The 12,825-nt window shown below is 32.6% G+C and overlaps 1 protein-coding gene across 1 annotated transcript; it reads left to right on the top strand.

Moving 5' to 3' along the window:
* The first annotated feature begins 9,299 nt into the window (after positions 1 to 9,299).
* Positions 9,300 to 10,286, top strand: LOC127699091 (beta-1,3-galactosyltransferase 1-like). Its single transcript, XM_052202827.1, has one exon. The coding sequence runs from the start codon at positions 9,300 to 9,302 to the stop codon at positions 10,212 to 10,214; it is 915 nt and encodes a 304-aa protein (XP_052058787.1). The 3' UTR covers positions 10,215 to 10,286.
* Positions 10,287 to 12,825: the final 2,539 nt, after the last annotated feature.

Genomic DNA, 12,825 nt, shown 5'->3' with positions numbered 1-12,825 from the left:
ACTGCCAACTTTTATACATAGTTATTTGACTGGTGAACACAGTTATTTGGTAGTCGTTTCTTTTAGACAATAAAGCCAAATAAAAAAATCACACATACTCTATTTCAAAATTTGTTATTACAGTGTAGATTACTACATACTTTTGGGACAAATTAAATCAAAATTATAGAAAAGTTGATCAGCTTTTACTCAAAATATGGAAATTCTATGTTAAATGGGTCTATAAATCTGTTTCACAGCTTCAGACATACTAACTTTTGACCATTTACAACTGAACCAAATCACTTCTTTACCTAAAAATTCATCGCCCAAATTTTTTATACGTCCCCAAAATTTTTGCAGCCTTATAATGTATGACGTTGTCATTGTCTTTGTGGTCTCTGTCTTCCTCTGAAGACATTTGGTTTCCAGACAATAACTTCAGTATAAGGGTATGGATGTCTATGAAATTGTACCACAAGGTTCCATACCACAAAAGGAAGGATTGGATTGATTTTGTGGGTTATTGTCCTAACTGTTTAGGAATTAGGGGCAAAAAACAAGCATTGTTCTTGTTTCATGACAATAACTTGTGTATAAGTGTATGGATCTCTATGAAATTGTACCACAAGATTCCAGACCTCAAAAGAGAAGATGGGATTGATTTTTGGGGCCATGGCCCAAACTGTTCAGGAATAAGGGGTCTTATTGGACCCCATGTCAGATTTGCTCTAAATGCTTTAGTTTCTGAGATATAAGCCAAAATCTGCATTTCACCCCTATGTTCTCTTTTTAGCCATGGCGGCCATGTTTGTTGATTGATCAAAATTTCAGATACAATTCATAAACTAGATTCCTAAAGGAACATTCATTCAAAGTTAAGAAGTATCAGGCACAATAGTTTCAGAAGAAAAGATTTTTAAATGTTAGCAAACTTGATGAACACATTGGGTAAAATTGGCTTTAAAGGGCAATAATTCCTTAAGGGGTCAATTGACAAATTTGGTCATATCAACTTTTTTGTAGATCTTACTTTGCTGAACATTATTGCTGTTTACAGTTTATATCTATCTATAATAATATTCAAGATAATAACAAAAAACTGCAAAATTTCCTCAAAACTACCAATTTAGTGGCAGCAACCCAACAATGGGTTGTACGATTTGTCTGAAAATTTCAGGGCTGATAGATCTTGACCAATTGAACAATTTTACTCGCGTCAGATTTGCTCTAAAAGCTTTACTTTTGGAGATATAAGCCAAAAACTGCATTTGACCCCTATGTTCTATTTTTAGCCATGGCGGCCATGTTTGTCGATGGATTAAAACTTTGGATACAATTTATAAACTAGATATCCTAAGGAACATTTAGATGAAGTTTGAAGGTATTTGGCCCAGTAGTTTCAGAGGAGAAGATTTTTAAATGTTAGCAAACTTGATGAACAAATTGTGTAAAATTGTCTTTAAATGGCAATAACTCCTTAAGGGGTCAATTGACAATTTTGGTCATATCAACTTTTTTGTAGATCTTACTTTGCTGAACATTATTGCTGTTTACAGTTTATATCTATCTATAATAATATTCAAGATAATAACAAAAAACTGCAAAATTTCCTTAAAAATACCAATTTAGTGGCAGCAACCCAACAATGAGTTGTTCGATTCGTCTGAAAATTTCAGGGCTGATAGATCTTGACCAATGGAACAATTTTACGCATGTCAGATTTGCTATAAAAGCTTTAGTTTTTGAGATATAAGCAAAAAACTGCATTTGACCCCTATGTTCTATTTTTAGCCATGGCGGCCATGTTTGTCGATGGATTAAAACTTTGGATACAATTTATAAACTAGATATCCTAAGGAACATTTAGATGAAGTTTGAAGGTATTTGGCCCAGTAGTTTCAGAGGAGAAGATTTTTAAATGTTAGCAAACTTGATGAACAAATTGTGTAAAATTGTCTTTAAATGGCAATAACTCCTTAAGGGGTCAATTGACAATTTTGGTCATATCAACTTTTTTGTAGATCTTACTTTGCTGAACATTATTGCTGTTTACAGTTTATATCTATCTATAATAATATTCAAGATAATAACAAAAAACTGCAAAATTTCCTTAAAAATACCAATTTAGTGGCAGCAACCCAACAATGAGTTGTTCGATTCGTCTGAAAATTTCAGGGCTGATAGATCTTGACCAATGGAACAATTTTACGCATGTCAGATTTGCTATAAAAGCTTTAGTTTTTGAGATATAAGCAAAAAACTGCATTTGACCCCTATGTTCTATTTTTAGCCATGGCGGCCATGTTTGTCGATGGATCAAAACTTCGGATACAATTTATAAACTAGATACCCTAAGGAACATTTAGTTAAAGTTTGAATTTATTTGGCCCAGTGGTTTCAGAGGAGAAGATTTTTGAAATAGTTTACGACGACAGACGACGACAGACGACGACGACAGACGACGGACGACGACGGACGCCAAGTGATGGCATAAGCTCACATGGGGCCCTTCGGGCCCTGGTGAGCTAAAAAGGGGGGATTTTCCAGTTTTCGGACCATAACTCAAAAGTGCTTTGAGCATTTTTTATGAAACTTTGGTGACTGGTTGATATCTATTAAAATAACCTCCTTTTAGTTTTTTTTATAAATTTCTGATATGACATTGAGGAGTTCTGGAACTTGTGGAGCATTTTATTCTACCTTGTAATTTTGACCCCTTACTATTTTAGTCATAAAATATAAAGATTTGGAAGATGTATGACAAATATTTGTTTTAAAAGTTATACACTGTCCAAATATATGTCTCTGACATAAATGACTATTTTTGTATGTATCTTGATATGCTTGTTTAAGTAATTTGGTACACTGAAGCTGTGTATTGGTATATCAAAGTGAATTCCCACAGTTTTTTCAAATACCACTATTTCAATGATTGACAACTGTTATGCTTTACGGACAATTACAATCAAATGTATAAATTGGAATCACACCATCTTTAACGCCAATCTTAATTTGACCACATACATATATAATATCTTATTTCGGTAATAAACCTTGTAACTCATCTTCGTAGACTCACATACTAAAAATCAGCTCAATATATGAAGGCGTTTAGCAAAAGGTCCGTATTAATGTTATTTTCATGAAAATCTCAAAGTCCAAAGTCCGTAATAATATAAGGTGGTTTAAAAATAAAATAAAATATAATCAGTGTCTCAATCACTATGGAATCTTAGAGTGTTTTTATATGAAAACAACATATATCTTTGTTTTCCTGTCATATTTATTTTATATCTTGCTTGTCTTAACACAAACTGCCTTCCACAAGGTGGTGTCCGCTTTTAATTCAGTTGATAAAGCCGTGTCAGGGCAATAAGGTTCAGGGTTTTAAATTGAAAAAGTATTAACAAAAATACCGAACTCCGAGGTAAATTTAAAAAGGGGGTCCATAAAAAACTGACAAAATCAAACGTTAGACTTAATCAACCAACGGAACGAATGGAAAACAACGGTCATATTCCTGATTTGGTACAGAAAAGGATGCATTTATCATAATGAAAACGGACGCGTCATAGAGGAGACCGCAATATTTAACTCACCGAAGTACGACCAATACCGCTAGAGCTTTATTATCGGTTAGCTAATACGGCGGTACTAGTTTTGCTTACATTTAAGGTTTTAATTTATGTAAATGCACTATCATTTTTTATTTGAAAGACTGATAAAACCAATTATCAATGTCACATATATAATCTAACAAGAAAAGCTTATAATTGTTTATAAATATTGAATTAAACAAATATTTACATTCGTTATTACAATAAGCCGGATATGTATATCATTGATGTATCAAATTAAAATGACAAAGGGGTTGTATTATGTATAGTGGAAGTTGGGAAAAAGAAATAAAAAAAAACCCGAATGACATACACACGTCTTATTATTATTATCAGTACTATTATTGCTGTTTATTTACTTCAATCTTTACTAGATACAAATTTGTAATTCTATACACTTGCTAAGATGACAGTCCCTCTTGTCTAGACATGACAGATAATGTTCAAAGTTGTCTTAATTGGCTGTATCATGGTTTTGTCAAATATATACTAAGCCTAAAAATAAAACTATATTGCATTGATACGTTGATATTATAAGAACTAACAGGATACATAGTCTTCTAATTTTAAGGTATAGATTTATAACATATGTTTTAACACAGCCCATATATTGTCATGCATCAATATGACAAATATGGGAAAAGTAACAACATCAGACTAGACAAAATTTCTACGACCTTTATAAGGCAAATGTTTACGACAAACATTGTGATCCATGATCATTTTCGATAATGCTCTTCAATTTCCTACTTTTTGATATCTATGAGGATTTTATTTATAGTAGTTAATGTTGTTTTTATTTAACAAAACCTGTCCAAATTTTTTTTTAATTAAAAAACTTGATAAGATAACTGGAATAAAAAAAAATCATTACGTTTGCGCGCAGCTTTTGATTACATTTGCACGCATTCTTTTACAAGTAAACTAAGGTAAATACAGGTAGATTATACTTATTTATTTATTTAACTTATATTCTCGAGCAAGATAAGTCCGTTTTATTGTGAACAAGCACTTAGCCCTGGAAAAAAATAAAAAATGTAAAAAAAACATAGTAAATCTAAAGATTAAAAGTACTGATTTCACATGTCGTAACGTGCACAAAAATGTAATGCGCCCCAATTTTCGTATGAAAACAAATGGTCAATATAGAACTTCCAAATGGGCGCATTACATTACATTTTTAATGATAAAATCGACAACTGAGGATATATTGAATAACAATAATGCCCTAAATAAATTGCGCACATTTTTTTCTTCAAGCACGAAATTCCAATTTTCGTTTCAATTTCACGAAAACTCTCTTGGCATTTCCTATCAAAGGAAATAACTTCCGAATGAAAGATAGAATCGAAAAAAGACTGAAATAAATCGCTTTCTATTTTCGTGCAATTTTGGAGTTCCTTAAATCGTGCAGGTATTCAAAAGGTTTGTTAACCGTTACTCAGTTATTCAAAATTTAGACTGAGATGAATTTAACTTAAAAAGGATTTTCTCAACAGTTGCGTGTGAAGATTAGGCATTGAATTCTTTAAATGACAACATCTTAAAATCTTCTATAAACATTGTATTTATGTTTTTATTTACATCTTTGTCCGTTGTATCTAAGGATTGTTGTTTAAGGTAGATGGGGTGTCTAAATTATAATCCATAGAATTTTTTAATAATTTGCCAAAATGTAGTTTATATCATGCTTTTTTGAAAAAAATAATAAAAAGAATGGGTCACGGGGCTTATTTTAACGCTACAGGTTGTTCAAAATTGACAGATTTTGTATAGATTATGCATGGAAAACGCAATTTTCTGCCATAAAACGAAAACTACACCATAGAATTTTGAGATAAAATATGAGAAGATAGCTCTAATATTATACTTTCAGATAAGAAAAAGAAAGAATGGGGTCACCGGGCCCGTTTTCTTGCTACATAATAAAATAGATAAATTCCTAACATATTCTATTGTAAAAGTAACTTTATCTGAATTATCTGCCCTTACATTTGAGTTGCCTCCCCTTATGTGGCAAAGTTGGAAAAAATTGAATCAAACAAAAGTATTCTGTTTTTTGTAAAATACAACCATAAATATAATAAAACATGTCATTTTCTATATTAAAATGAAAATTCTTACACATGAATTACCCACTACTCTCAAAATTTGCACATTTTCTTAAAGCTCTAGACCGATTATTTTCTGGTATTTCAAAATCCAAGATGGAGGAAGACATCCTATTTACCTTAATTGGCAATCATACAACATATCTTTTTTTTATATTATGTTAGCAATACATACAGCCATTCCACTAAATTTTAAATTGTTCTGTTCACCGCCGATCGGTGCCTATCATAAAAAGATCATATCTAAAAGCATTTTTGGTTTCAGTGTATTGTTTGTTTGATATCTCTTTGATGTAAACACGATTCTTATGTAACGACTACAGTAAATCGGCATGTTCCAAACTGTATGTTGACGAATTGTCGTTGAAAAAATCCTGACGCAATTATTGTACTATATAAAATTATATTATATACACTGTGTACTGCTATTTGTCTGTTGGTCGATTTCCGTTTTTTTTTATTTGCCATGGCATTGTCACTTTGCTTTCAACTTATGAGTTTGAATATCCCTTTGGTATCTTTCGCCTCTCTTTTACAACAGAATAACAATAACCGTAATCAATAAGTCTATTAAACTTAAACTGAAAATCGAAAGAAAAATTACTAACAAGTTTTAAATATAGAATTACTTTACAAAGCGTGTTGCGAAATATAATTTTTTTATCATTTCCTGCAGAAAAACCATCGGTTATCAATTAATCTGTGATAAAATTTATCAAATATTCTGACCAATTAATGATAGCTATAATTATACCTTTTTTAAATGGTTTTAGTAATGCACTTCAAATATGCACTTAATTTACTAGCCATAAAAGGGCATTGGTAAACCATAAGAAGAGGCCAATGGAAAATCATATAGAAATAGAAAGTAAACAATGAGAAAAAATGTCGTTCAGTTTGAAAATAAATTGGTATAAACATTTCAACAAGAAATTCGAATAAAAAGGTGTAAAAATGGACAACGACATCTATTGACATTGGAATTAAGAAAAGCAATTTCTTCGTGGATATAATTTTGAATATATATAATGTAGGACTCTGAAGTGCGATTGTCACGCTAAAGTGCGATGGTCTACGATAAGTGCGATGGTGTCAGACGCTAAAGTGCGATGGTTGTTTTTTTTTTTTTTATCTGCGATCAGATGACACGCTAAAGTGCGTTGGTTTAACACGCTAAAGTGCGATGGTGTAACGGGAATGGGGTTCAGGCAATGGTTTTTGTTTTTTGCTTTGTTCATATTAGATTTTCGTCTATTGTATTGTTTATAAATCATGCCGTTGTCTTTCTCTTTTCAATTGTTTTACACTAGTAATTTCGTGGACCTATATAGCTTGCTATGCGACGTAAGCCAAGGCTCCACGTTGAAAGTCACAACGTTATTAGGTGCATACATCAACGACATTTGGTCTATGGTGGATAGTTGTTTCGTTGACAAAATACACCACATTTGTTTTTTTGCTTTGTATATAGATCAGTTCGTTATTTTTCACGTTTGAATTGTTTAACACTGGTCGTTTTGATACCCTTTGGTCGTTATATAATACTATCTGCGGGGTTAGCCATAAGGTAACCTATAGTTAATAGCCTTGGATAGAAACTTGTCTCATTGGCAATCATATACTAACATCTAGAAATTGACAAACAGGATCGGTTAAAAAATGACAAAAGAGATGATTTCATCTCTCAAATCAGTGTGCACCTCTGGTCGTTATGTTACTGTCTTGTTGACGAGTAATCATCTATTTCACAGACATGACGAACCATATTGTAAAAAATTGTTTTAAAAAATAATTCAAATAGAAAGTTAAAAAGTAGCTTTTATTTCACGCAAGTAAATGACATTGGATTAAAAATATAGAAGGAGTTTCTAAATTAAATTTGGACGAACTTTAAAAATACTTTGACACTTGGTGTATTTTGCCGTTTTCGCTCTCTTTTACGGTATACACTTTCCCCTTACTATCGTCAGTTTCTATGTTTATGAGAAGTCCCTTTTCCAATATCTTGACAGAAACACGTTCGTTCCCGCCGACACAACGGAATCAAAGGTTTGCATTTCTGTTACTGTGGATGATTTTTTAGGAAATAACTCCTCCGCATACAAACTCTTTTAGCACCGATCAAAAATGATCCGGATTGGGATCATTTGTTTCTCTTTTCTTGTCTAGTAAAAATCCTTCATCTGTACAAACATTCTCGTTTACCGGCATGTCCGTTTTTGTTTGTACAAACGGCTTGTAGCGTCATATTGCTATTTAACGTTGCAAACGTCCATACTTTCGCGAACAAACGCACTTCAGCGTATCGCGGCATCGGACTTTAGCGTGTTCCATTAAATAGCACAGACCATCGCACTTTAGCGTATCAAACCATCGCACTTTAGCGTGGGCCATCGCACTTTAGCGTGACCATCGCGTTTTAGCGTCCCCATCGCACTTTAGTGTCACAATTACACACAATTACTCTAAATTTCAGCACAACAATGTTAAATCTGCAAATATATATCTATTAAGCCAAATCTAAATTAATCATTTTTACATCAAATATGTCACAAAAAATATTGGTCGGTTTCTGTGTTTCTTTTTTGGGTATTTGGGAAGTTTGCCATTAACTTTATTTATGACAGACAAAGAAAAAATCTACAATAAGAGGGACACAACTAGTCCCTATGAGAATACCAATCACTTATATTTCTTTTTGCTATCAAGTCATCGGCATACACATAGCAAAGTTTTATCATCCTCATTTTGATTAAAAAAAAACAAAAATTGACTTCTATTGGTTGCTCATTTTTTATTATCATTTGTACATGTGCTGTATATGTATATCAATAACCTAGAAGGACAGGGAAAACTATATTACTTGATGTCATATCTGACAGTACTTATATATATATATGGTTTAGCAGTCTTCTTTTTTCCTTGGTTATTACGATCACGTGATTCAAATGGTATTTAAGTATATGGACGCTGTGTTTTGTTTTATATATATCTTGACGATCAATATTAAAAATCTTGCAAAATACATTCCCAATGTAATATGAATAGAAAGAACATTGAAGTTCATTTCCATAATACACTGTTTACATATGTAATATATAAATTAACGGCTTTTACTCAGTCAATACGTTATATACAGACCTGCTAGATTATATTCAACCTCGGACTTCGTCCTCTGTCAATATAATCTTAACAGGTCCATATATATCGTATTAGCCTCGTCGAAAGTCCATAATTGGAATATATATATATATATATGATTTTTTTTTTATTTCAGATCTAACTGCAAATTATTGCAGATAAAACCAATTCAATGTGTGAGGTTGTCAAGAAAAGTAACGCTAGGCATGTGGTCTCGGGTTTATTTCCAGCTATTGTTTTACTCGGTATTTTATTACCAATGTTATTGTACACAAACCTCGAATCCATAAAGCTATATCTGACAACAATAAAACTAATTCACGGGGTTGATAACGTTATAAATGAAACAACATATTTTCTTCAAAATTTAGATTCTTCAACAAGTTTTCTCAAATCTCATCACCGACATATTCATGATGTCACACGTTCGCCATTGGTGAAAGCTGTAATGCCAGTGACTGTTATGAACACGTTAGCAAATTCAAAAAATGTTGTATCAAAATCGACAGAAAGGCCTCTGAAATGTGATGGATGTTTTTCCAAAATATTCAAATTTTTAATCAACAATGGCGATATTTGTAAAACAGAAAATGAAAATGTCCAAATATTAATCCTAATAACGTCTTCACCACAAAATAGTTTGGCACGAACGGCGATTAGGGAGACTTGGTTAAAATATGCCAAAATTAGCAAAGAAAAGATCAGATACATATTTTTACTCGGCGAATCACCTGAGACTGAAGAAATTAAGAAAGAAAATTCCATAACAAAGGATATTGTGCTTGGAAATTTTAAAGATTCCTATTCTAATTTAACTTTGAAAACAATAATGGGTTTTCAATGGACAGTACGGCACTGCAAAAATGCAAAGTTTGTCATGAAGACGGATGATGATATGTATGTAAATATTCCTGGTCTAATCCTTGTTATCAAGAAAAACGACCACGTTTTACAAACTGCCGTTGGAGGATATTGTTACATGATTGGTCAGCCTCATAGAGATAGAAAATCTAAATGGTATGCCTCCTTTAGAAGTTATCCTCAAAAAACATATCCAGGATTTTGTTCAGGTACTGGCTACGTTACCAGCTTCAACGTTGTCACAAAAATTGTTAATATATCAAGGCATGTTCCATTTTTTCATTTGGAAGATGTGTATGTTTCTCTGTGTATCCAACAACTTGGTTTTAGGCTGTATTCGCTGGAAGGATTCATGGAAATACATGCTTTTGATCCTTGTTTTTATAAGAATGAGAAGTTAGTCACAGCTCATCAAGTACCCCTAAAATGGATGCGATATATTTGGGAAACGCCTTGTCTTAAAATGGATGAACATTTAAAAGTTAAGGCCACTCTAAATTAATTTATAGTTCTTCGGATTCGCTCGCTCCAAGATTTTTGAAACTTAAGAATTTCTGAATTATCGCCCTAAGAGGACGACCATTTGATATTCTGGGGTGGGGGGGGGGGGGGGGAGGGGGGGCAGGAGGATTTGTTTTGGATGGGTTATTTATTTTTGTGGACCAAAAGGACAGATTATTTATTTTCTGCACTGTTGAAGCATGATTTTTCATTTTCATTAAAACAAGGGACTGATTATCTATTTTCACAATTATATTTATAATATTTGAAAACATACAATTTTTAAATTCTTAAATAAATAACATAGTCAATTAAGTCAATCAGAATTAATCATCATCCTCTGGAAGTTAATCTTCTGAATTGCAAACTGCATACATTGCATACGTACAAGGTATTAAAGCTGGGCTGAATCTAGCTTCTTTTAAAAGTTGTCAAACATTTTCGCCGAGCGGAGCGAGCCGAAAAAAAAATCAGCGAAGAGTCTGGGGTTCGCTGAAGGCCCCAAGAAGCTATAGAAAAAATGGTGCAAAATCATGCATTATGCGCGTTTCCCAGACCCTTTCTAAATCTGTTTTAATTTTTGACAATATTCTGGTCTCAAAGCAAAATATATAGATTCAGTGTAAGACTTTTAGTTTTTAGGGACAACATCAAAAGACCAATATGTAGGACAAAGCAAAAAATGTTTCAGTTTGCAGAAAAACCTTTTATACCTGTCAATTATGTTTTTTTTCAAATTAAGTTAAGAGGGGGCTGATTATCATTGATATAACTATGTCAAGTCAGTTTTTATAACACATTTCAATTACAACTTGATGTAGTTCCTAACTGGGATACACTTTAAAGTAGTTTGTAATAGACAAAAGGTAAATATAATAAAACTCAAGTTTAAAACATAATTACTAAATTACAAATAGAATGCAACACTAAGAGAATAGTCATAAAGAAGGGCAATCAATGAACAAAAGACAAACCAGGGAACAGATAAAACACAAAACGACAAACATTATAGACAATCAACACTGAAAAATAAAAATATATAAAATGAGAAACATGGATCTAAAAAAACAGGAGCTACGTCAGAGGGTGAACAGAACTTGCTTCTTGCAAGACACTTGCCGTGAAAACAATTTGATATGAAGACAAGCTTTTGTTTTGAAATTTCCAACATGAGGCATTTGCCTCAATGTAGTTACGGCCCTGTAATAAAAGTGAGGTAAATGTTTACGAGACAATATACCTCAAGTGAAATGAAACCCATTTTCAAACGTTTCAAATACATTAATTTAATATTTATATTATTAAAAGATTTGGGAAGTTTTTCCCGAAAAAATATACGAAAAAAGACGAATTTTGGAAGAATCTGGTGCCATCTCATACTTCAGAATAGCATTTATAAAATGGCTTAAAAGACCTGCCAAGTTATTTTCAATACATTGTAAGTCAGGTTATTTATTTTCAAACTACCACAGAACAAACCATTCATTTTTGTTATTATCAAGGCTGAGTTATTTATTTTCAAAATTCTCCTCCCCCCCCCAGAATATCGAATAGTCGTCCCCTAATGTTCAAAAATTATTTCTCGCTCCTGTAAACAAAACACTTTTAAATTGAAAATTAGAATACGCCTCATCTCACCAAATTTCAGATATCGCCCGCTAAAGTTATCATTCTAGGGCAAAAAGTAACAATCAAAATTTCGCTCGCTCGCCCCAATGTTTTAACATAAAAGTCTGAACAACATTTATTCAATTTGAAGTCGCCTAAATAATTCAATACATGTATATGAAAAGTTTAATATCGATCGTTTTTTATCTGACCATACGCGTCACCATAAAAACATTAGGTCAGGAATATCGTTAATAGTTGTGGAGAATTAAGGATTAATGACAAACCTAAGATTGTTTCTGTTCCATTCATTCACAATTTGTCTTACCTCAAGACGAATAAAAGCTTGACATTCTGTTATGAAACCTGTCTTTTGTTGAAAACTTATGTTGTCCTCTAAATGATTTTTAGATTTGTTTTCGTTCGATTGTTGTCTCATTCTGATTCAAACAAAAAGTTCTCTGAAACTGACGTTATGAAGATGCTTGAATTCTTGATTGACAACATATTTGTTACGTTTGGAGGACGAGTGTTTCAACAAACAATCTGCATTCCAAATGGAACCAACAGTGTTCCTCTGCATGCCGATTTGTTCCTTTCATGATTTATGTGAGGCAGGCTTTTTTACAGGAACTTCTTACGAGGAATGAAAAAAAGTTCACATTATCCATTAATATCACCTTACGCTATATAGATGATGTATTCTCGCTAAAAAAATCAAAGTTTGGTGATCAAGTGGAACGCATCTATCCCATAGAACTTCACATAAAGGATATAACAGATACAGCTAAGTGTGCCTCATATCTTGACTTGCATCTAAATTGACAGCGATGGTCGGTTGAAAAGAAAACTGAACGACAAAAGATTTCAATTTCCAATTGGGAATTTTTCATTTTCATGTAGTAGCATTCCAGCAGCGCCTGCATATCTCCCAGTTGATGCGATATTCCAGAGTTTGCATTTCCTATCACGACAAAGGGTTGCTGCTCACAGGGAATATATCA

This window comes from Mytilus californianus, unplaced genomic scaffold, assembly GCF_021869535.1.
Source record: "Mytilus californianus isolate M0D057914Y unplaced genomic scaffold, xbMytCali1.0.p SCAF_4, whole genome shotgun sequence".
Taxonomy (NCBI): Eukaryota; Metazoa; Mollusca; class Bivalvia; order Mytilida; family Mytilidae; genus Mytilus; species Mytilus californianus.
This window is presented reverse-complemented; position numbering and strand designations above follow the sequence as displayed.

Coding starts and splice junctions, on each gene's coding strand:
- LOC127699091 (XM_052202827.1), top strand. CDS start 9,300: ATGCCAGTGACTGTTATGAACACGTTAGCAAATTCAAAAAATGTTGTA.